At 32.0% G+C, this 27477-nt stretch overlaps 1 protein-coding gene across 1 annotated transcript; it reads right to left on the bottom strand.

Moving 5' to 3' along the window:
• Positions 1-3578: 3578 nt before the first annotated feature.
• Positions 3579-5464, bottom strand: LOC127724190 (uncharacterized). The gene has a single exon (XM_052231090.1). It carries the CDS (start codon positions 5279-5281, stop codon positions 3803-3805), a length of 1479 nt encoding a protein of 492 aa, XP_052087050.1. The 5' UTR covers positions 5282-5464; the 3' UTR covers positions 3579-3802.
• Positions 5465-27477: the final 22013 nt, after the last annotated feature.

The raw sequence follows: 27477 nt of genomic DNA on the forward strand, positions 1-27477 counted from the left end.
TTTGATGATGTATGCTAAAATAATGAAATAGATACTTTATTCCATAAAAACTAAATACAAGCTTGCACTATAAACAATTTGTAAAAGTTGCAAAAGTTGAAAGTAATTGAACATTTTTCTGGCTGTCAAAAAGTGTGCACTGAACAACTGCTTAAACACAGTCTTGACAGGTGATCATAGTCTAGAAAATAAAATTGAATTGAATGCAGTGTTTAATAAAAAATAAAAAAGGAAATCACTGGCTAATAGATTAGAGGAATTCTGTGAATATTTTTTTTTTGCTTTCCATTAGGTATGGTAAAGGACAATAATACTTTCTATAGAAAAATTACATATAGTTGCAGTTTTGAATTCTTTTGCAAGATAAGCAATTTTTCAGCAGGAATAGAGAAGCTAGATGTGCAATTTTATTATTATTAATATAGGGGTTCATTCTGCATTGCAAAATATACTTTTCCTGTCCCCATCATTTTTTCAAATACCTAACAATAGGAATAGAAGAACATAGTTTTCATTCAAATGTACTGAATTCTTAAGTATTCAATCTCCCTTATTTCTTCAAGCAATGCACTGAGAATTGTAATAAAAATTATGGATTGATTACATATGATTATAGCACTGGCATTTTATGCAATATACACCCCATTTGTCTTCTTTTATAGCAACAGATTTTTTCCCTTTTGATTGCAAAACTTTTTTTTTCGAAATCAACCATCTTTGAGATATGATTTACAGAATAATTTCATGTAGTATAAATCAACGGTAATAAGTGAAATATTAAACTTATCATTTGTATTTTTCATATGTCAATCATCCAACATAAGGTCAAGAAGTGTGTATTGAGTTGTGTAATTTAATCTCTGCTCAAAAATGTAATTCAAAGGTTAGGTAATTAACCGAAAGAGGTTGTATTCCCAATTATAACTCTACCCTCTCAGGTTAACTTTTTCTTTATAATGATTGTTGTCAATCATACTGGTATTGTATCATTACACGCACGTAATAAATGTAGAACATTTGTGTAGTAATTTTCAATATTTGCAAACAATAAGACAGAAATGATATTTTTCTTCGAAATGCATGCTTTTTTATTAAATAGTTGTTATTATACCTTATATACCACATATATTAGGAAATGTAACTTTAAGGACAACATAACCCTGGTCTTTAGCTGGGGTTCGTGTTGCTCATGCTTTAGTTTTCTATGTTAGGTTTTATATACTATTATATGACTTGTGATCGTTTTTCTTTTCATGCCATGGCATCGTCGGTTTGTTTTCGACTTATGCATTGATTATCCCTTTGATATCGTTAATGCCTCTCCCCCCCCTAAAAAAAAACAAAAACAAAAAACCAAGCTTCAACTGAAAACCTATTAATTGTTGTAAATATGATTTAGCTCGCCTGATCCAAAAGTCATGTAAGCTTTTGTCATGGCTTGGCGTCCGTCCTCGTCGTAAACTTTAAAAAAAATCTTTTCTTCGGAAACCTTTGGAAAAATTTCAACCAAACTTTAACTGAATGATCATTAAGGCATCAAGTATAAGTTTGTATTTTGTTCTTGTCTAACTAACAAGACTACCATGTCTGTAAAAGAACATTAGGACAAAAGGCATTAATTGTCTAAAATGTTGAAAACCTTTAAATAGGGAGAAAATTTGATAGGAATAAAATGCTCAGAATGGCAAAATTTATTTCCTACAAATTTGCACCACTATTATCACAAGACACTTATATAATTTAGTGTCGTTAAATGAAGATTTTTGTCTAATTTTCCCCTATTATTTTGAAAACTATAATACATAGGTAGAAACTGTAACGAGAAAAAAATGATCATTTATATTTTTACACCCGATTATTTCCTTTTCTATACTTTTTGCTTATTAGTCTCTTTTCTTTATTTTTTGTCCTGTATTCTTGATTTTTGCCCTTTGTTCTAGATTTTGTAAACCACTTTAAGACTCTCGTACATTTCTATTCATTAGGTATGGAACAAGGTGATGTTCCTAGTCCGACATTGTTTCATCTCTATATAAATGGTCTTGTTAACCATGCAAAATACCCAGAAAAAAATGATGTGCGATGTTAAACAAACAAACAAACACACACACAAATACTTTAACATTTAATCCAATGGAGAATAAAATTACAGGAGCTTGGGCAAAGTGTATTATCTGGACGACTGGACTGGACCTTTGCACTGTACTGGACTGGACTGGACTCTCATAAATTTATCTATTTAATAACATGCGCTTATTTCTATTTGTTAATTTCTTATCTATTTGGCTATGTTGTTGATGCTGTTTTATTCAAAATATAATTTGAATTCACAATCTGCCTTTCATAAGCAATAGCATTAATTGATGACATTCGACCTCCCGTTCAATTGTTTTTTTATCTATTAAGTTACAGATTGGAATGTCAGCATCAATTTTATTACATGAGGCAGACACAATGACACATTGTGTAATGTTATCTTTGTAATACATTTATCGCCTTGTTCCAGCCTAATCCAGGCCCGTCAACAGTCCAGTCCAGTCCAAGAGTCCAGTCAAGTCCAATCCAGATAAATCACTTATCCAGGAGCTTGTTATGTTTCGCCGCTAACATATAATAAACATCATGCTTGAAGGAGGTTCAATCATATTCGAAGTTGAAGGGTTTTTCTATTGTTAATTTGAATGCCATGCGCATTTAAAATCATCCAATTGAAAGACACCCCCAAAACTCCAAAAAGTTGTGACAAATACGGACAAGGAGAAGAAAACTCGAAAATTACGAATAATTAAAGTTTTTGTAATAAACAGAAAATTTACAGAAATAGACCGTATTGACTGAAATGAAATATAACATAGCTCCTGAAGGGAGGGTTTTATTACTCTCCAACACAATCTTTCAAGAAAGCTATCTTATGTCGTTCATTCTATGCAGAATGAAAATAAATGTAGAATTAAATTTCAGGATAGCCATGAATTTGTATCAAGTAGTGGAGTAAAACTAGGTGATGTTCTTAGTATCACATTGTATAATCTCTATAAAATTAGTCTTGTTAACCATACAAACACCTACATATTAACATTTCGTTGTTTTACTGGAAAATGTCCATTTGGTATTCATTTTGGTGTATGCAGGGCACATTATCATTAATGTTTTAACAGCGTTCAAGGTTAAACAAAGATACAAAGTCGATGAATGGAGTACAAAGTATCATATAAACAATGGGATATCAGCGAATAAAGATAATTACAACGTTACTTATTTTTTCACCTTACTGCTCGTTTTGGTCAGTTTTTAGTTTTCTATGTTGTGTTACTTATGTTATTGTTTGTATCGGTTGTTTTTCGTTTTTTGGCATGGCATTGTTAATTGTCATGTGACTTATGAGTTTTCATATCCCTTTGCTATCATCCGCCTCTCTTTAATGCTTTTGTTTTATTTTCTTAACTATCGTTTTTGTAGTATAACACTTTGGTCATTCTCAAAAGAAATGATACTGATTTGCATTTGATTCAAGTGACAACGAAAAATGGAATTAAATCGCATATACCACTTACAATATTTATAAAAAAAACAGAGCATTCACGATGAATACATATAATAAGCTATAATAATCTGTTATACATTTATAGAAGTGCATAAACAAAATAAATAATGTCTAAAGGTTCGTGAGAACAAACGAAAAAGAGGAAAACCTTAAAATTTTCTTGTTTAAAAAGATACAAATATTACAGGCGAAGTACATTGACATGTAATATCAAGAAATTTGCAGTCCACAACGATAAAAATAATCCCTTTCCAATTTTCATACCCTGTAGGGTTTCATCAAATCTTCGTATGTGTCGGCACGTCGAATTACTTTTACGGTATCATTATCGACCATAATTTCAGCTGCTCGTCGTCTCATATTGTACGTCATTGACATACTACCACAATACGCACCGGTGTCGAAAACTGCTAATAAACAGCCATCATGTGGTGTGGACAACAGTCTGTTCTTACCGAGAAAGTCTCCACTTTCACAAACTGGGCCAACAACATCATAAAACTTTTTGCCGCCTTTTACTGCGGGTTCTGCCAAGTCGATATGATGGTATGCACCATACAGACTCGGTCGGATAACCTCGTTCATTGAACCGTTCACGACTAAAAAGTGTTTGTCACCACTTTGTTTACAGCCCAATGCACGACATAACAAAATGGCAGCATTGCCTACCAATGATCGTCCAGGCTCAATTATAAGGTGAACATCATCATCAATATATTGTTTAATACTTTGTATCAAATCGGCTGGAGTTGGCATAATACATCTGACTCCAAGTGAATTTTCCAGTTTTTCTACTATTTGAGGATTATCCATTTTACAAATATTTTCTGTCAATTCTAAAAACTGCGTTGCTGCAATTTTGTTAGATTTGAAATCCTCTGTGATTGATTGAAAATCACTATGGGACGATATTTCATTAAACACATTTTCAAGTTTATTTTTGCGACTTTCTTCTATATTCTTCCACCCTAGGGTTTCTAATTCCTTCTTTCGATACTGGATGCCAAGCCCTCCTCCTATATTGATATATTTCATGGAACTAAACCCTTTTGCTTTTAAATTTCTAAATATTTTTGAAACCTTTTCAGTACTCTCTGCAATAGCTGCCACATCATCTATGGTGGATCCAAGATGGCTGTGCAGGCCAACAAGAGTCAGCAATTGTTCATTTTGTAAAATGGTAACTACTTCGTTGAATTCAGCTCCGTCGACCCCAAATTTCGACCCAATCTTTCCTGTTAATACATGCTCGTGTACATCAACCTTGATATCAGGATTCACCCTCAATAGAACTCTAGCCGGTCTATTTTCTCGTTTGCAAACGGCTACCGTTTGTCGCAGATTAAATACACTGTCAATGTTCAACAGAACTCCATTTTGAATGGCTAAATCAATTTCCCAATTTTGTTTTCCGTTTCCGTTAAACACCAAATCTTCTTTCGGAAATTGTAGTTCTAAAGCTATTTTCAGTTCCAAACCGCTGACTAAAGTAAGAGAACACCCATTTTCCTTGAACATTTGAAGAATTGACGGATTGGCATTTGCTTTCATGGAATAATTTATTGTTGATGGAAAAGACTGTTCGTTCAGTTCATTTTTGTAGTTCCTTATGTTCGATATAATCTTATGCTTACTGAATACGTACACAGGTTCCTCTTGTGATATTGGAAATATATTATGAACGCTGACATTTTCTATGTGTAACACACCATTGCGGAAACAAAACACTTCCCCCATTTTCCATTTATGATCGTGATCGCTTAAGTGCAAGTTTGAAAGTTTGTGTTTATATGTGACAATAAATACTTATATGTTTGAATACACCTGGTTATTAAGTAAATCTTTCTGTAAAAGTGTGTTATCTATAGTGAGATTAAAACTAGTACGTTCTTATGATCACATTTAATAAAAGCTGTCCTCATCTCGATTAAATATGTCAAAACAGTGAAAATAGGTTACACCAAACGGACTTCCTTCACAATCTAATAACAGATTTATTATTGTTAACGAGCTGACTTTTGTTTAGTATTGCAATATATAATGATATTCGATAAAAAGTCGAATACTCAGGAATAAATTGTAAACAAGCATAAAATGGTAAATAAGAAAAAAAACAGAACAGTTAACTGAAAGGAATAGCACCATAAAAATGAAAATAGAGGAGAAATTTTTATCTGGCATACATATACGAAATACGAATATTTACATTTCTCAATCTTAGTTGTCACTGGACGTTAGGCAAATAACAATCAATAAATCTATCATATTCTCGTGGTATTTTTCTTGATTTCGGTATCTTGTAATTTGTATTACTTCGAAAGGGAAGATCAGGATGATTGATTGATTAATTGGTGTTTCACGCCACTTTCAACACTATTATGCTATTTCGTGGCGGTCAGTTTTTTATTGGTGGAGAAGCCGGAGTGCGCGGAGAGAACTAACGACCTTCGGTAGGAAAACTGACGATTCTAGTCAATTAAGATTTGAGTCGAGTGCACCTGCCCCGTGCGGGATTCGAACTCACAACCTCAGTGTTGACTGGCTAGTGATACAGTAGTTGGACTACTTAGACCACTTGGCCACCGAGGCCCCCCAGGGAAGATGAGGAAGCTAGTTAACTGTTTGTTTTACTGCAAGTCCCGAAGTATATCACAAGCTCGGTAGTCTGCACTGTTTTTTTTTTTTGCACAAACTGAAAAGCAAGTTTTAAATATCTTATCATCGGTTTGGAATTGTTCTTTATTTTATATGTTCTTTCAAAGAATAGCTAGTAAATAAATCGCCGAATATTGTATTTTCACTTTCAATGGAATATACGAGAATAATTTCTAATGATAGAATCGGTTCTCTTGGACTGTTGTAAACTTTTTATATTTGTTTCAAAAGTTGATTTTAAATGTAATGATCTACCTCGGATCAGGTATTTTTCCATTCAGTATTAGCGTAATGAAAGTTTACTTAAATTTTGGTCCTCCTTTTAGTAAGTGATATAACGAGCTTGTGTTGAATTGTTAGAAATGTATAAATTGGACAACATATGCCAAAGAAGTAAGGTAGTGTTGATATTAATATGTAGTAACTGCGAGTACTCTCAGATCTGTACTTAGTGTTTTTTGTTGAAGGGATGTATAAGTACCCTGCCACGTATACTCTGTGTTTTTGTTATATGTATTTCTGTTTGAAACCATCTAATGAGTTAAGTCTTTTTCAACTGATTGTTATAGTTTGTTCTTATGTTGTACTGATACACCACTGTCTCAGGTTAGGGGAGGGTTTGGCACCCGCTAACATGTTTGACCCCGCCAAATTTTATATGTGCCTGTCCCAAGTCAGGAGCCTGTAATTGAGTGGTTATTTGTAGCTGTTTATCATATGAGTTGTTTGTTTATTGTTTTGTACAGTTCTTGTATTGTTCTGTTGAACCACTGTCCTATGACTAGTGGGAGTGTTGGGCGCCCGCTTACATGTTTAACCCCGCCACATTCTGTATGTGCCTATCCTAAGTAGGGAGCCTGTAACTCAGTGGTCGTCCTGTGTTTCTGTGTATCATATTTATTTTTCGTTCAATATTTTACATAAATAAGCCGTTAGTTTTCTCGTTTGAATTGTTTTACATTTGTCATTTCGGGGCCTTTTATAACTGACTATGAGGTGTGGGTTTTGCTCATTGTCGAAGGCCGTACAGTGACTTTTAGTTGTTAATTTCTGTGTCATTTGGTCTCTTGTGGAGAGTTGTCTCGTTGGCAATCATACCACATCTTCTTATTTTTATATGTCATTTTCATTTAGAGCTATTTTCCTAATCCTTGAAGTTTAAAGGTTTGGTTGGCTTGTATAAATGTTTGCTCACGCATTGTAATTAAGACTGACATCTGCAAGCAATAGACAGGGCTTCAGCTAATAACATTTAAGTATAATGTATACAAGCTGAAGCCTTTCGTGTTATCGTAACCGTTGTATTGAAACTGGACGTTATGTTGGTATTATTAATTGATAAAATTGTGTGTTCTGTGATTTAAGCGTGATAGAAGATCCAATTCATTTTATTCAACAATGTAGCAGATACGCTTATACTGATTTGCGTAAAAATGTACAAATAATATTACTGGTCTAGGCCATCAACTTTAAAGTTGACAGAATTATTGTCTTTTGAAAACACGAAACAGCTCTGTAACCTAGAGAAATATTACAGGATTAAACGCCTTTCTAAAGAAATTTATTGGTGTTTAAACTTGACCGAGTCACTCACATACAAATAAATTTATTATATGTTCGTGAGTGACTTGGTCCAGTTTATACGCCAATAAATTCCTTTAAAAAGACGTTTAATCCTTATAATTCTCTAAAATTCTCTAAAATTGGAGATAATTAATTTAATTTCCCCACCCGTAACCTCTATCACACGTACATTGTATATTTGTATCATTGAATTGGCCCTGCGCATGAATATATTTTTTGTTTAACGCAAAAAAGTGTATTCCATGAAATTTGCTTTCTGATAAAAAGTAAACTACAAAAATATCTTATTATAATTCAAATTAATGTTTTGTGTTTATAATGTAATTTAACGACGAACGCGAAGGGAAAATAAATATTTTTTTACGTCGAGCTGGTTTATGTTATCATCACCGCCATCTTGTTAACATTGGTTACATAAAGTAGTTCCGTAAATGTCGTCTATCGAAAAATAAATAACTTCAAGAGCAACTACCGGAAGCCCTCTCGACCAATCATATAAACGTATTTCCTAATATGCAAATCATATAGGATTCATATTCACATCTCTATTAAATTAAGAAATAGTTTATCGTACATATTTTGTAAACATAAAACGTCTGACGTCACCTATCTATATATATATATATATATATATATATATATATATATATATATATTTTATTGAATGCTGTTTGCTGTATGTGTCTATTGATTATGGATCTGTGTCTATTGATTATGGATCTGTGTCTATTGATTATGGATCTGTGTCAACAAATTACTAATATATTTTCCAATTATTGATCTGTCAACAAATACCTAGTCTGTAATCTAATTATTGATCTATTTAAAATATACAACTATGGTAAAAGAGGGACGAAAGATACCAGAGGGACAGTCAAACTCATAGATCGAAAAAAAACTGACAACGCCATGGCCAAAAATAAAAAGACAATCAGACAAATAATAGTACAGATGACACAACATAGAAAACTAAAGATTAAGCAACACGAACCCCACCAAAAACTGGGGGTCATCTCAGGTGCTCCGGAAGGGTAAGCAGATCCTGCTCCACATGTGGTAACTGTTATCCAATTATTGATCTGTGTCAGCAAATTACAAATTTGTAATCAAAACATTAATCTATGTCAACCAATTACTAATTAGTAATCACAATATTGATCCGTGTCAACAAATTAATAATCATAAATCAAAGTATTGATCTGTGTCAACAAATTACTAATCTGTTATCCAATTGCTGATCTATTTCTAAAATTGTCCATTTAATAGATAGTGTTAAGGACCTACGGTTTCAACTATCTCAGGCAAAGATGACCTACGATGGATTATTATCTTAAGGTCCCTTTTTGTCATCTAGCTCTTCAACTATTTCGGTTCTAATACATCCTTGACTTTCAAATAATCGGCTTTGAGCGTTCCCGATGCAGGTTAATTCATTCGATCGCATGCAATTATAGCGTGTTGTTTTCAGTTTTGAATAATTTATTCTTTTACAAATTTTAAACAAACAATAATGTGTTTTGCAGACTGATAAAATGAAATGAAATAATCATATGATTCCGGGTTTCTGGGAATATAGGATATACTAGTAATGTTTTTTTTACACATCCTTTATAATAACATATCAATAGTTTATTAAAACATCTCATTGTGACTCTGAGATGACGAACAGTTATAAAAGCGCTGTTTCTTAGCTTTTTGTGTGTTTTTGCTCTGCATGTACTGATTTTGTGTCAAGGATGGATACCCCATAGCCTTTGTTTTTGTATTATGATAATTTGTAAAAGAAAATTGATAATGTGTTCTAATTATTGATATTACACAGGAATAGAAACTTAACTTGGATGGGTTTAGGACACAATAAAAACACATTTTGATATTTAGCTAGGACAGGAAGCCTCTGCGTCTGTCTTAATTAGTCTTGTATTAACGAATAACGTCAAACTCTGCTAATTTTTCCTAGGGATAGATTTAGGATTTTCGATTGTCTCTTTCGTTTCTTCCAACCTTTTTTTTTCAATTGCAGATCAGTTCAGTAAAAGAAGTTGAAAATTTAAATACTATGGAGTCTAAAACTATAAAAGTCGAAGACAAACTATAGCCATCAGGATAAAGACATAAAACACTACATAGACAATTTTTGATTGAGCGACAAGAATCCACCAAAAACTGTGGTATTCCGGTTAACAGACTTATGACATCTGTAAATTTCAGAAAATAAAAAATAATTACAGACCTTTTCGCGATCTTAGAATAGGTAATTTTTCAAATACAATTCAAAAATTAAATAGTATCCTATTCTTTTGAGTGCTTCAATTTTAATAGTATATGATTAATATTTATGAATCAAGACATGTCAGTTTACATTGTTTTGTCAAATTTATGTATGTACGTTATTCAATATATTAGAGCAAACAACACAAAACTCCTCAGAAATACAACATCCTAGTTTTAATATTTTTTTCCTAATTAATACATTTACGTTATTCAATATATGAGGGCAAACAAACAAAAAACAAAAAAAACTCATCAGAAATACAATATCATAGTTATTAGAGTTAATGGGAACATATCAGGTGTTTTCTGCAATGTAATAACGAGAATGGTTAAAAAATAATTTAATTGACTGTATAAGTTCTAATCAGAAGACATATTGATTCAGTTAGACATGGACTTCCAACATGTTCTGTGTTGCATGTTTATTACGACTGTTGTTAGTGGTAGGTTTATACAAATTGATATGTTGTGTGTGTGGTTGTCTGTGTGATTGGGGTATTCTCATTTATTATATCGAGACAGATGATGGTATGAAAACAGGAATAAAAAAATCTTTATTTCATTGCTGAGTTTATTAGAATCTTTAAAAAATAGTTGGACGTAAAGTTAAAATTTGTATATGTTAGATGCTTGCATAATTGCTTTCATATTATCCTTATCATAATTGATATTATTATACAGCAAAATAATACAATTATATCTTTCATAAATAGTTAATCTCGCAAACCTCGGAGAAAATAAGCTTTCTACAATTTAATTTTTTTAGATATTAACCTTTGATTAAGGAACCAATTGTATTACTATTATTATTATTATTATTATTATTTTTATTATTATCATTATTATTATTATTGTCATCACTATCATTATTGAATGTTTTCAATTATTATCTATGTTGTTGTTGCTATCGTTCTTCTTATTATTGTTGTTCCTGCTGTTGTTTCCTGTAGAACTGTGAACACAGCTACTTTTGCATAGGTAATATTTCTGTACCAAAAATCCGTAGTACTGGAAATCTACTTTTAATATTCAGTACTATTTTGTTACTTTAAAATTATTGTGATATTTAGGTACCGGTATTTTACAGTACTTGGTTTGTACTTAAAATTTAAGTACTACAGATTTTTGGTTACATCATTACATTTTTAGCATTTAGAAAGTTTGTCTATTTCAAATCTCTTAAAGTTATGATTTTCAAACATAGAATATTGTGATCACTGTTGGTATTATTTCTGTACCAAAATTTTAAGTACAAATCAAGTACTGTAAAATACAGGTACCTAAATATTACAATAACTTTAAAGTAAAGAAATAGTACTAAATATCAAAAGTAAATTTCCAGTACTACAGATTTTAAGTGCAGAAATAGTACCTATGCAAAAGTAGCAGTGTAACAATAGTTTTTCAGTGTAATATTTTTTCTTCGTAAATAACATCAGACTGTAGAGTCTGATTCTGAATAATTTTACCTTTCGACATAATGGACATTTATCGTACAATTGTTTGTTTTCAAACAATATTAAAAAAATATGGAGTATAATATTCATTGACACGTCTATATCCCATCTTTTAATCTTGAAATTGAAAATAACGATAATTATATTTGTAAACCGCTTCTTAAAATAGTTAAAATTCACAATGTTTGTATCTGTAGACAAGTGTCTTCCAATTTTCAAGCCCCAAAACGCGCCAAACCTTGATCAATTGAAAATAAATTTAACTGACTCTACCAAATCTGCTATCAACATTACAACACGATTACAATTGGGACATTTACAAAAACAACCACTTACTCCATATAACTGGCGAGGAAATGACTCAAATTTACCTGTTACAACCCTTATTTCGAAAGTATCCTTACAAAATTTGATATATTTTATATATTAAAAGCTATAGGTAACCTTTAATTTATGACCTTAAAATCACACTATTTTTAGCATTTACAAGAAAGTATTTCCAAAAATACCGTAAATTAAAAAAGGGGAAGTCCATATTAATATCTTACAGAATCCAACGTTTCCAACCAACGGAACAAGAGGAAAACAACCGTTATATTCCTGATTTGGTACAGGCATTTTCCGAAGAAAATGGTGGGTTAAACGGAGACTGTTTGTTCAGTGCAAATGTATTTATATAGATTAAATATATATAGAGCAATCTGAAATGGTACATCGAGAATCAGGTTGTTTGTAGTAAAAAACCATATCAGATATATATTTATTTTAAAACATGTATTAATCCAGGTTAATTTAACATCACTTCCAAATGGCAACTAAACGCCATCTTTTAGTGACGCTCGGTATTAAAAGGCAAATTAAGCGTGTGTCGCTTTTGGAGAGTGCCATGTACCCTGATCGCAAAAGGACGCTTTTTCAAATTTATAAAAAAGACTGCTGGGATAATGCATTATATAACGTGGAGGAGAATTGCACCCTAATCACTGCCTACTTCCTACAATGGTGTAGCATTACAAATAGTTCCTTTTAATGAGATATATACAAGGATTTATTAACCGAAAAAAAGTTATATGCATATTTCTTACGGCTTGATTTATTGCGCTTCCAAACGTAAAGATTGTATCTTGAGAATAAAAGCCGCATAGCATGAGAAACTAATCTTGTCAAAGCACCTGGCCTCGCTTCTTTTGGAGAGTATGTGATTCCCTCAGTTTTTGTTTGACACCTTTATTGGTGTTTTGAATCTATTTTTTTTAGATTAGAACATCGGAAACTACGGTTGCCTTAATTTACATCTCATTTGATTCATGTATAAACCTACTGCGTCTGCTATATTCTTAAATGTTCCTTGAAATAGGCTATTCTATTGTTGCCTTTGAATGTCTGTTTATTTTGGGAAAAGGACTTCTTTTGATTAATGACACTGACAATCCTTAACTCGTTCCTATTTTAAGAGGACCGGGTATAACCATTTTGTGAGGAATAATAAAAGAATTAGGAACGACCATTTAATGCTCTGGGAAGAAGGGGGCAGGATCATTTTGGAAATAAATATTCTGACCTGGTAAGAAAAATTTTGTTCAAAACAGGATGAAAATGAATAGTTTGCCCAACAAATGTGTACACAAGTAAAAAAAACCTCACAGAAAGAGAAAATGAATATTCCACCAGAAAAAAAAATCCCTGTGCTCCTGCTATCTCAGAAAATCAAATGGTCGCTACCTTATGCAACTCGGGTATGATCCGATATAAATCATTATCGTCACCATAATAATTTTTATTGTTAATGTTCTAGATGCAAGTCGAAACACAAATCAAAGTTCCAAATCATCTGATTTCGACCAGACAACCACAATAGAACAACAAAATACTGAAATAACACTCGACGACCAAGTCCCTTTTCCCGAAGATATATCAACAGAGAGAATGAACAGTGCAAATAAATTAGAAAAAGAAAATGAAGAAAGAAAATATCAAACAACTCCAAGGTCAAACAGGTCTCTTATACTTAATAATTATACAAGTGATAAGATATCAAATTTTAGATACACATCCGTTGACTCGAAAAATGAGGAAACAATTAAATGTTTGTTTTCCAAGTGTGAGCTGACCCAAAGTGGCGGAATGTCAGCGGCGGTGTTTCCATATGAAATTGTTGAAACAACTCTAAATGCGAATCACAGAGAAAGAGAAATATCAAGTGGTTTCACTTCAGAATTAAGTCATTCTGATAATATACCTGAAACAAAATCGTTTTCAAACGGAACTGACGCTGAAATAACATCAACTGTATTAGAAAGAACAGAATTTCTCATACCAAGAGAACGTTTCAGTACCCAGACAAAAGAAAAACTGGAGGATGAATTAAGTATTCAGTATACAACGGACGTTAATCAAAACAAGGAAAGAGAAATATACACAACATCTCCTAAATCAGAGGAACAGATGTGTGAACGGTTACCCTGCTCTGATGATCGATGTTCATGTGACACACTTTGCCTTCTGTTTGGTGATTGCTGTCAAATTATATTTGATAAATTATTCCATGCTGACAATGACAAAGATATTGTTAAAATACTGCTTAATACAACAAATGCTTTTCAAAGTTTAGGATATGACAATTCCAAAATGAAAGAAGCTGAATTGTTTGCTGAATATGGAAACTGTCACCATGTAGAACTTGGGAAACTCGAATATATGGTTGTAGACCGTTGTCCTGAGAATTTTGATAACTACTTTATACTTGATAAATGTAGAAATATTCTTTCCGGAGACCTCTGGGATATACCAGTATTTCTCAATTTTTCACAAGAAAGTCAGATTACATTCCGTAACTTATTTTGCGCATTTTGCCACGGTTACACGATCAACGATGTATCTTTCTGGCAAGCCTCTCTTCATTGTCCTGAAAGTACAGATGTTAAAACACAGTTAGACAACGAGGAATGTTATGTTAGAAAATTCCAACCTTTAAGTGGGCCAATACCTCACACCTGTTCTCCTGATCATTATGTCACATGCAAACATAACAAATTGCAAAGGTCTGTTGCCGATGTTTTATGCTCTGCTTACGTCGAACCAGTATACGTTTCTGATACGAATTACAAAAATCAACATTGCTTAGTCTGCTATGACGTCAATATGACAGATATCATCTATAACTGTGACCACATGAGAACGTTCCCATTTGATCAAAGACCAAATTATCCTGGGTTGGATATCTTTTTCGCATATGATAGAAGTGGTTTAGCGTCAGAAATATTGGGAAATCTTTTTGAAATCAATTGCGCTGAAGGTAAAATCTTTGACTTCATTTCTATGTCATGTCAGCAAATAGTCTGTTCTAAGGGATACAAACTAACAAAATCCCAGTGTTTGCCTGCAGCTTCTGTGTTTCCAGCAAATAATGTCCCAGTAAGTTCTACCTATCGACTGGGAATCGCGATTAATATGTCTATTGTTCCAGACACTGAAGTATCAGTTGTTTTTGAAGTATTTTCTCAACTAGCTGAAAAGGCTATTGAGAAAATAAAACAGCTAGTTCCAAACATAGAGTTACACAAAGTGAAGAGTAACATTGAATATAAAATTTACATTCGGTTTAGTCTAAGAAGTTCAGTTAGTTTTTATAACATCACAGAAGATCTTAAAAAACTCGAAGTTAAAAGTAGTTCATACATAAAAGTGTCATTCGAAAATTTTCAAAATGACCCATCCCTAGTTGGATGTCAGAATTCTACTTTAGTGCAACTTTCTATTATAGATGTAGATTTTGACGAGACACACAACCGTGTTATAGGAATACTTCCAAATAGGAAAGCAATTGATATATTCTTCACTTGGTTTTCGATATCTCTATTTGACAATGAAGTACAATATTTAGCATACTGTAGAGAGAACAATGCGCCATCGACGTGTTCCTTATATCTTCAGTATACATCTAATTTATTTGAAATTTTAAATGATACTATCACCATACAAGGACAAAAGACTGAAACTGACAATTATTTTTTTCAGAATGGAACTCTTTTTCTATGTGCAGAGAACACATCGATCACGTGTTCATCGTTTACTACATATAGCAATGATGAATTCGTTTATTTTAATGATACCTTAGAATTACAAGGACACATTACTATTTTATCAACACAATACTTTATTCAAAACAATACGCTGTACGTTTGTCAGAAAGATACCAGATCTCCTGTTTATGATTTGATTAACACAATTACAGATGTATGTTTGATTGTATCCCTTATATCTCTTGTGATAATGATCACGTGCCATGTGTCTCTTAAGGGCTTAGCCAACTTACATGGTAAGAATATTGTTAACCTTTCGATGTGTTTATTCTTGGCCCAAGGGGTCTTTCTTGTTTGTAGGTATGTAATTCTGCCACACCAAATTCATCCCTTTATTTCACTTTGTGAACATTTTCTTTGGTTATGTGTCTTTAGTTGGACTGTTGTTATTTCTTCTGATATCGCCAAACGAATGATTAGCATGTCGGGAAACATCAGTCAGGAGAAAAAAGCAGGAGTAAAGCGACACAATAGATACCGTTTATTTGCTTTTGGTCTTCCATTTATAATTGTAGTTGTATGTGGGGTTTTAGACTACCAGATGAATTATGTAGGCTACGGAGAATATGGCGGTTCATGCTGGATATCTAAACAGGAAGGAATATTGTTCTTTTATATCATCCCGGTAAGTCTGAGTCTTGTTTATAGTCTTATTTGCTTCTTGCTTATATCAATCCAAATAGAATTAGCAAGGCGATCTTCAACTATAGCTACAGTCAATAATAAGAACAGGATAACTTGTGGGGTTTACTTCAAGTTATTTGCTATTCTCGGTCTATCGTGGATAATTGGTATTATTTCATCAAATGTGGAAGCTATTGCTTTATCGTATGTAAATAGTATTATAAATGGACTTCAAGGTTTCTTTCTGACAGTGGCATCTCTATGTAACAGACGTGTGCTGCACATGATCCGTAATAATGGGAAACATTCAACAAGAAGATCAGAGTCGCGAACTACGATAACAAATGACACGACAATGTAAGTTAGGGGGGGGGGGGTGTTGGCGCCAGCAAACATGCTTAACCGCTCCATATTCTGTATATGCCTGTATGTGCCTGTCCCATGTCAGGAGACTGTAATTCCGTGGTTTTCTTTCATTGTTGTATATCATATTTGATTTTCGTTAATTGTTTTGTATATAAATCAGGACGTTAGTGTTCTCGTTTGAATTGTCATTTTGGGGTCTTTTATAGCTTACTATGTTGTATGAGTTTTGTTTATTGTTGAAGGCCAAACGGTGACCTATAGTTGTTAACCTCTATTTTGTTTCTGGGGGACAGTTGTCATTGGCAATCATACCACATCTTTTTTTATAGTATATTTTGTTTACAATTTCATAATTTTATGGTTTTCAGCATACAAGATATTCTATTAGTATTGTAAAGTGGTTTCCACATTTATGTTTATCCAACATGTCCTTTTATTATTAAGTTTTCATGAACTGTTTGATGTTTTTTTTTTATTTGAGTGTTGTTTGTTATGATATTGTGTGTCAATAGATAAGACAATAAACGTACTCAACCGAAAAATGTGTTTTTGTTTATGACATTCGCTGTTAAGGTTTATGACCCCTTCTGTGGCCTGTCAATTACGAAATTTTCAAACTGCAATAGTATCAAAACAGCAAAGATAATGAATAAAAGAGATGGACCAATTTGTACATATGTCAAGGGGAAACTTCGTGTAAAGCATTATTAGGTCTTTCCACCTTTCCGTGGAAAGACCTATTGGTTTTCTTCTGATTATTTTTTTTTTCTTCCGCCTAATTTTTTTCTTGAAGTGTATTTTTGTTTCAAAAGATGTCGCTTAGTTTTTTGGTATATGATATCATACAGTCTATACGCTTTTGAAACTGACCCTGTTTAACCGAACACTTTTCTTTGTAAGAGTTATCTCCCCAAACACTGTTTTTCTTGTTATGAGATCTCCTCCGCAACCGTAAAAGAAAGCGACAAATTTATTTTTCCAAATTGCTCGTTATATCCTCAAGATGTTAGGTTTTATTTTGACCGAAGCCGTATAGAGATTCCATATGAGAGTTATTTCCCCTTTTGTATTTGATATAAGTGAAATGTATTTTTAACTGGAAAACCATAAGTGATAGAGATAAAAAATGAAAATGAGGTCAAGGTCAAAGGTCAAGGTCATGTTCAAAATTTTGATTTTGGCTTGTTATCTCTTATTTTTAGAAATCATATAAGATATCGACAAAATATTTTCACACAATTGTTAATTGCGACATGTCGTAACACGTTAATTTTAGTTGAAAGGGTACGTAGACATTTGATGCGAGTTTTCCCCCTTTTATATCTAATTATATTAGTCGTATGGTAATAGAACTCATTAACAATTATAAGTAGAGGCCTAGAGTCTTTTGATTTGTGGTCCTTGGTTTATGACCTTGAAATTGAGCTCAAGGTCATAGGTAAATTTAACGTTCTAGATTTTGACCTTTGCTTTTACTTCATATGTATACATGATAAAGCCAAGGGACTTTTTGCATTAGGTTGCAAGCAATGTGACATTGAAAAAGTCAACCGGAAGTGACCTTTTGTAAACCGGAAGTAGCTATTTTTTGTACTAAGTTAATGTAAAAGTATATAGAACCATATATTTTTGGAATCAGTGTCAAGTAAACTATCAAACAATACCGGAAGTAACATCTTTTAAACCGGAAGTAAAAAATTATCTCCCTTATTTATATCTTTTTGTATAAAAAACATATATTTTTGGAATCACCGTACAATAAGCTGTCATTTGATGCGGAAATTGACATTTAAAACAAAATTTTAATATTTTCATATCAAAATAGATCCTTACTGGTGGAAAGACCTTCAATTGTTCTCTGAACAATTGGTTTTTAATTATTTATAGTTTTATTGCATTTAGTAAAGAAAGAGAATTTGGTGAAAATAACACCAAGATTTTTGTAGAAAATCCACAGGCTTTAATACAGAGATTTTTGTTATAAAATTTTAAACATAGACTACTAACTTGTTTTTCTATGATCAGCTAGCATTTATTGTTTACAAAAAGTTCTACACAACCTGTAAATTCCAAAACCCCTCGTGCTGGGTCACTAAAGTCGAGCGCACCCTAAAAGGTGTACTTGAATTGGTCCATATTTATATTTGTTATAACCACTATCTGAATTTATAAACTTGTTTTAAAGAAATTATTGCTAGCACTGCATGCAATAATCCTGTATCTATCAAGCATCTTATTGTCAAATATGAGAGTACAAGCGGAAAGGCTGTGGATTTTCTATATAATTTCCTTATGTTTAGCATTGAATCAACACAAGGGTACATAATCCTTAAGCGCCATTTTTATAACTCGTCCGAAATAGGTTGATCGCAGTTATAGTCCACAATAAACCACAATATACATTTAATGACTCATAATTATCACTATAACAACAATTAAAAAATATGTTTTATTTTTATTACAACTACATAGAAATCCCCTACATTAAGATAGCCGGTAAGATAAATTCGTTACCGTGACAGTGTATTAATGACATAATACAATATATTCGGTCTATCTGGTGCCATATGGAATTTACTAACACCGTATACTAGTATATATCGTAATAGGTCACCAACACACTGTGCAACTAATAAAACAGCTAGCCGGGATAATGCAGCTGGATCTGAAAACAAACAGCGTTAGGAATAAAATACATCACTAAGTTTATAAAAAAGAGGCGAAGAATACCAAAGGAACATTCAAACTCAAAAGTCGAAAATAAACCGACAACACTATGGCTAAAAAAGAAAAAGACAATCAGACAAACAAGAGTAAACAAAACACAACATAGAAAACCAAAGACTGAGCAACACGAACCCCACCAAAAACTGGAGGGGGGATCTCAGATGTTCCCGAAGGATTAGCAGATCCTGATCCACATGTGGCATCCGTCTTGTTGTTCATGTTAGTACAAACTGGTGATAAGTCTAATTCGGAAGGTCACACTCGTTGGGATAGATGCATTCAACATAGTCACCAAATTGTGAATTACTTAGTGAAAGAACATCATCTATATAGCGGAAAGTAATTCCCATACAGATCTAGACCAAACCTGATCATTTTAAATCTTATTTTGTGCTGTCCTTAATTATATTGTTTATAGATTAGTTATGGTAGCTAAAACTAACTTCAAGTGTGCGGACGATAGATGTCTTTATTGCAAAATTTCTGTTGATCCATAGTTTTGATGTGCATATCACTGTTTTCTTAGTGATAGTGTCACATTCATAGATATTTTATTTTTGAAATTCAGGACAGGACACCCATGAAAAACGCGAGTCAACTTTGAACACCTAAATATGATGCAAATGTGCACAATAAAGCGCAAATCCCATGACCCCAATTATACATAATACTAAGGATTATCAAAAGTTTGCAACAGTGATGATTTCAACGACATTTTCAGGATAAAGGTAACCTTGTTTCATATGTTTTAGAGCAATTTGGTACTTAAAGAAATGGCAGGGAATTAAAAAAAACAATAATGATCTGATGCACTAGAAAACTGAACGGACAGACATGATAATTATAAAATTGAGAATGGAAATGAGGACTATGCCAAAGAGACAACAACCCGACCAAAGAGCAGACAACAGCCGAAGGCCACCAATGGGTCTTCAATATGTTTATTTCTATGTTCTCTACAATTTCAAAGTTTTTAAATTAGATAAAAAAAGAATAGTCTTTGGTGGAGAGTTGTCTCATTTACAATCATATCCCATCTTCTTATTTTAATAGTGTCCTACAACAAATACCATAACATATCAATATGTTAGTACGGTTTCATTTGATTGCATACATATGTATAATTATTTTCACATTGTTTGCTCAACAAACAAACTTTTTTAGATTTGAAATATGTTTCATTATATTTACAGCAGAAGCAATATTTACTATTGTAACGAGTCAAGAAAAATCTATAAATGATACAAAGTACATATTCTTCAATTTAATAACTTAATGCAATATAAAGAAACTCATTATTATAAAGGTTAAAATATGAATAAGTTGGTATATTCACATTGTTAACACCTGTTTCGATGGTAATTAAAATTGGTTATTGCAGGTGTTTTTTAATTAATTTATATGTTCATGTTTTCCATTTACTAGTATCACAAAGAGGTATTTTTGATGAAAGTAAATGATAAGTATGAAAGTTGTCTATAAGTAAGAAATTCTGACAAACCTAAACAGTTTTAATGATCAGCTTGCGTTTTTAGGGCGGATACTGCTTACTTCCAAAGCACCTAAGTCACCCAAGCTTTTTAAGAGATCGTCTTATTGAAAATTAAGTTTTTCTATGTACTGTTTTGTGGCTGATCAACTGTCTTTTCGTCTTTTTTTTATATGGCTTTTAGGTTTGGTATTACCTGGGACATAATATGTTGAGTATAGTATAATAGTTCCAGGTATTACTTGGGAACATTCTAACAATTGGTTTTGAATTTCAGCTTGTTATTTTCTAAGTAATAACTTTTCTTGAACTTGTAAAATGGCGCCATCTACGTTTCTGCTGACTACTTTTGTGTCCATGAAAACACTGATAATGTTAGTATACATATTACTGCTGTTCACATACATCTTACTGCTATTGGTATACATCTTGCTGCTATTCGTATACATCTTACTAGTATTAAAACTGAGAATGGAAATGGGGAATGTGTCAAAGAGACAACAACCCGACCAAAGAGCAGAAAACAGCCGAAGGCCACCATTGGGTCTTCAATACAGCCAGAAAATCCCGCACCAGGAGGCGTGCTTCAGCTGGCCCCTAAACAAAAATATGTACTAGTTCAGTAATAAAGGACGTCATGCAAAAACTCCGAAATATGTAAAAGAAACTAAAATTAAAAATCACACAAGTCTAACAAAGGCCTGAGGCTCCTGACTTGGGACAGGCGCAAAAATGCGGCGGGGTTAAACATGTTTTTTTGAGATTTCAACCCTCCCCCTATACCTCTAGCCAATGTAGAAAAAACAAACACACAGCAATACGCACAGTAAGACTCAGTTTAAAAGAAGCCAGAGTCCGACATCAGAATAGGTAACAAAAGAAACTAAACAAAATGACAATGATACATAAATTAACAAAAGACTACTAGCAGTTACTGACATGCCAGCTCTAGACCTCAGTTAAACTGATTGAAAGATTATGTCTTCATCATATGAATATCAAGCAAAATCTCTCCCATAAGGGGTTTAGTATCATACCATCATATAATATATGAGAAGAACATAACCCGTATCATGCCAACAAATTACTACACAAATTACTAATAATTGCATACATCTTACTGCTATTCGTAATCATCTTACTGCTATTCGCATACATCGTACTGCTATTGGTATTAATCTTACCACTATTCGTATAATCTAACTGCTATTTGAATACATCTTACCGCTATTCGTATACATTTTTCTACTATTCACATTAATCTTACTGCTATTGGTATACATCTTACTGCTATTATAATACATCTTACTGCTATTCGTATATACATCTTATTTATATGTGTAAACATAGTTCCGCTAATCGTATACATCTTACCACTATTTGTATACATCTTAATCCTATTCGTATATATGTTACAGTGAATTTGTATAATCAGGGATTATGTAGAATCCCCGATTTTTCAGGGAATATGTAGAATCACTCTTACCATTAGTAAATTATATATAATCCCTGAAAATGACCAGTGATTTTACATAATCACTGAACATTTTAATGATTATTCTACAAATTCCCTAATATGATTTCAGGGATTGTCAATAATTTAAGGATCCTTTGTTTGATAAAAAATATTAATATAGACAAATTATCATTTTTTTCTTTCATATTCTTTTTTAATTGCAAGATGAAATAATTTTGCTTTTAAACATAGAGGATGATCTTAAAGATATAACCAACACAAAGTTTCGAGATAAAGTTGAAGACTTCAAAATTAATAATAATCAACATTCCCTTTATAGCGATAACTTTACATGTATTGTTTGTTTATTAAAAGCCAGCGTCAAATGGATATTCAAATCCACAGAGCATGAAATTTGTGGTACATGTAAAACAAACGGTGAAGAAGATTATGGAACATCTGTTTTGTGGTTTTTTTTTGTGTTTTCTGATTCGATATGTGAAGGAAAAGGTTTTTTTAAATGTGGATATTGTGGTAAAAACAGATGTGAAGCATATTATTTTAATATATTGTGTTTAACATTTTAATATATTGTGCCTAACATTTAAAAAAATTTGGGGTTATCATTTTGATATATTGTGCTTAACATTTTACAATTTATGTTTACAATTTATGTTTATAATGATGTTTTAATATGATATTATAGAATAAATTATTTGACTTTTATTCATTTTCTTTATAAATAAAACTATTTCTTCATTTCAGTTATAATGTATAATCCCTGAAAATTTTAGTGATTATATATAATCCCTAAACTAGCAAGGGGATTCTACATAATCCCTGAAAATTTCAGGGATTCTACATAATCACTGATTATACAAATTCACTGTAACATATACATCATACACCTATTCGTATACATCTTACTGCTTTTAGTATACATCTTACTGCTTTTAGTAAACATCTTACTGATATTCGTACACATCTTACTGATATTCGTATACATTCTACCGCTATTCGTATACATCTTACTGCTTTTAGTATACATCTTACTGCTTTTAGTATACATCTTACTGCTATTCGTATACATCTTACTGATATTCGTATACATTTCACCGCTATTCGTATACATCTTACTGCTTTTAGTATACATCTTATTGCTATTCGCATAAATTTTACTGCTATTTGCATACATCTTACCGCTATTCGTATACAGACTAATGTGGAAATACCTTTGGTTATCTTTCAAGACACAATACCGTTTGGTTTATAGTGAATTTGCCTCTACCTAAGATTTTGTTTTAATGATCAATATTTACTTCAATATCAAACGTCATACTTTCTAAAACATCTTCCCATATAGATAAAAGAAACAGATAATATTCATCCTCCAATTGTGGTTCCACTGGACTTTAAGCAACCAATAATCAATCAATCAATTTAATTGTGGTGCAGGTTGACTGCATCAGTATCAGTGTTACACATTTGTGTAGAGTAAAAAAAAGTTGCTAAATGTATATTTATACTTCATTTAATATATTTTTGTTGATAATTTGTAGATGCGGATCCAAGATTTTGGTTAAAGAACTATTTTTTGTATCGGTCAGTGAACACACAATTGTATTTCCCTTTACTTTCTTCCAAATATTTTGACAAAATAATGACCAAGAGCATATTTGCATCTTCTTAAGCGGCGATCCGGCCCAATCACTAAATTCGTCACTGAAGAACACGATGCCAAATTTGTTTCGTTTGTATATCTTAAAGTACACAAATGTCGGTAAACCCATTTTTTCAATTTAAAGTGTGATAAACTATTTAATCGACTAAAATAAATATTTAAACAGCATAATGAAAGAATTAATCTGTGCCAATGCATAAATAAATTATAATTGAGAGTATAGTGATGTTCGTTACAAATGTTGTCATTAAACATTTCTGTCATTAATTTGAGACTAGCGCTATACAACTCTGTTATTGTAGTCTCGGCATTTATTTATAATTTAAAACATTATTCGATACATGAAATCAACTAAAAACTCATTAGATACATATTAAGCATATTACTTTCAGCTATCATTAAAAATGCCATGTATTATATATAATCTAATTAATATGATAACTCATGACTTTAATTGACTATATTTAATGGATGGGTGGCTGTTCACCGTCCACAGGCAAATTAAATGCATATTGAGGACGAGTACGTGTTAAATGTGATATGAATATGAATTTTAGTTTAAACATAATTTATTTGTTCAAGTACAAATTGGATAAGACACAAGTCAAACAGACTTATGAAGTCTTCTCCATTTAACATTTATAGCAATATAATACAAAATATATGTATGAGCATGCATGTATAGAATGGTATATCTATTTAATATATATATATATATATATATATATGGATGTATGTCAAAAGACAGAAAAGTGAAGACAGAAAGAAAACAATAATACAGAAAAAATAAATATATAAAAATAAATAAATGAATATTAAGAAAACAAAAACAAAAAATAAAATACAAATTAAACAAAAAAAAAAAACAAAAAAAGGAAGACTTTTACTTAGATGATGATGTGTGTGCGATCATGGTTTGCTCTCTAGACAATTAGAAATCTTTCCGAACTTTTAATAAACTCGAAGACATTTTTGAAAAATGGTTTGGTTTTGCTCTAGAGAAAGAAGATAACTACCCGAGGTTAGTAGTTCTATGTTAATTCTACAATAATTTGGAAGCCAGCGCAGACTTTCAAACATTTTATTTCGTATGTCTAAATATAATATACATTTAAAAAAAGAAATGATAGGAATCTTCACGATTAACACCACAGCGGCAAGAAGGGTCAGAAATAATATTGACCCTATATAGATCATAGTTTAAGGATGATACAAAACATCGAAGTTGGGTTAGAATAATATTCAGTTTTCGAATTCCAAACTCATATTGCTTCGGTACAAATATGTTACTCTGAGGGTAAAGTTTTTTTAGTTCAGTTTTAAATTTATTTATTGATTCCGCATCACGAGTTGAATCATCAAGATTATTCCAAAGACGTATGGTTGATGGAATAAATGAATCATTAGCCAATGCTAGTCTGCAGAATGGAATAATGATGTCATTTCCATTGCGTAGAGGATAGACCGTCATACTTTGGATTTTTTGGGGAATTAAATTTGTCAAATATTCTGGAACATTATTTTTTTTAATATTATAAAATATTTGATTTTTTCTTCTCTCTCTTCTTTCAGCTAATGTTTCCAATCCAAGTTCTTCATAAATAACCCTTGAGCTTGTGAATATAGGTAACCGCGTAACTATTCTAGCAGCTTGGAGCTGTAATTGCTCCAGTTTATTGACATAACCTACCCCAATATTATCCCAAACTTCACTGGCATACTCAAATAAAGGTCTTATAAAAACTAAATAGAGTTTTTCTAAATTTTTTCTGCTCAGTTTATATTTCAACTTCCTTAGCATATTTATATGTTTAGATGTGCTTAAAATAATAATATCAACGTGGACATTCCATTTAGCATCATTGCCCTAAATGTTTATGAATATTTGTAATAGGTATATTTTTATAATTGAATATAAAGTTCATTTCTGGGATTTCAACATTAGAAAATAACAATATTTCTCTTTTATCTGGATTAAAAGACATTAACCAATTTTTGGACCATTCGTTCAGCTTTTCCAGATCATGGTTTATCACAGTTTCTATCTGCAATGCATCACGATCCGCACAGCTGAACTACGTGTCATCTGCAAAGAGTCTGCACAGAGAAATAAGTCTTTCTGCAATATCATTAATATATATTATAAAAAGTAATGGTCCAAGAACCGACCCTTGAGGAACTCCATTTGAAATACTGCAAAGTTTTGAAGAAGATTGCTTGATAACCACTCTTTGTTTTCTATCACTTCTAAACCATTTTAACAGATTTCCATTTATACCATAAGCCTTCATTTTATGTAATAAACCATCATGCCAAACTTTATCAAAGGCTTTGGAGAAATCGCAAAAAACAAAACAACTTATCTCTTTCTTTTCAAGTGAGTTCAATATGCAATTATATATTTCTAGCAGTTGGTGAACCGTTGAACATTTAGGAAGAAAACCCGATTGATACTCATAAATTAACTTATTTCTTTGTAAGTGGTTGTAAACATATTTATATATAACACGTTCCATGACTTTGCCTATGCAACTAATGTGTGATATAGGTCTATAATTGGAAGGTAATGAACTATCCCCCTTTTTAAATAAGGCTATAACATTTGCAATTTTCCAGCTGGATGGATACTTGCTCTGCTGCAAGGATTTATTAAATATTGGAATTGCAATTTTTTCGGGACAAATTTTAAGCATCTTATGACTAATGACATCCGGGCCTGACGCTTTTTTAGGATTTATAGTTTTTATAATGCCAACAATTTCACTAGTACTAATCACTATATCATTCAATAAATTGTTAGTTTTTTTGTCGAAATCGGGTAATTGAGCATCAACTTCTGCTAGCGATGAAATAAAACAAAAATACTTATTAAGAATGTCGCATTTCTCGTCGTCTCCATCGGCGAACTCCTCGAAACGTTCATCATTAAGAATATTTTTTAATGAGGGTATGTTATTAGAACCTCTATTTGGCTTAATCAGCATCTTCATAATTTTCCAATAAGTCTTAGAATCGGAAGCGTTATCTAGTATAATATTTTCTAAGTTTTTCTCAAATTTTCTTTCGCTTCTTTCTTCATACTATTCACTTTATTCCTCTGTTTCTTATATATATTAATAACCGTTTCCTTTTTAGATTCAATTGATTTTATTCATGAATATGAATCCTGCATTTTACAAGTTGGATTTTGAATGTGCAAATTACACGGGTGTCATTCGGTTTATCGAGAAAAAAGATTGTGAAAGAATACCTAACGGTGGTCAAGTATAACGATTGAATCACGAAAGCTCTGGTATAGGATCGTGAATTCAGTTTTATCGAGAAGACATGTGCAAGGTCAATTACTAATCTAATGTAATGAATTATGCGGACAAATTTACAAAAAAATAAAACTGTCTGTCAAAATGGTCCGACAAAATGATCTGTATCTGAGAAAAATCAAGGTTTAAGAGAAAACCGTTTTCACAAAACTACAAAAGGCAGATTGCTCCTCGCCATTTCAATGACATTGAATATGTAAACAAACAAGATTTTTTTC

This window comes from Mytilus californianus, unplaced genomic scaffold, assembly GCF_021869535.1.
Source record: "Mytilus californianus isolate M0D057914Y unplaced genomic scaffold, xbMytCali1.0.p SCAF_14, whole genome shotgun sequence".
Lineage (NCBI taxonomy): Eukaryota > Metazoa > Mollusca > Bivalvia > Mytilida > Mytilidae > Mytilus > Mytilus californianus.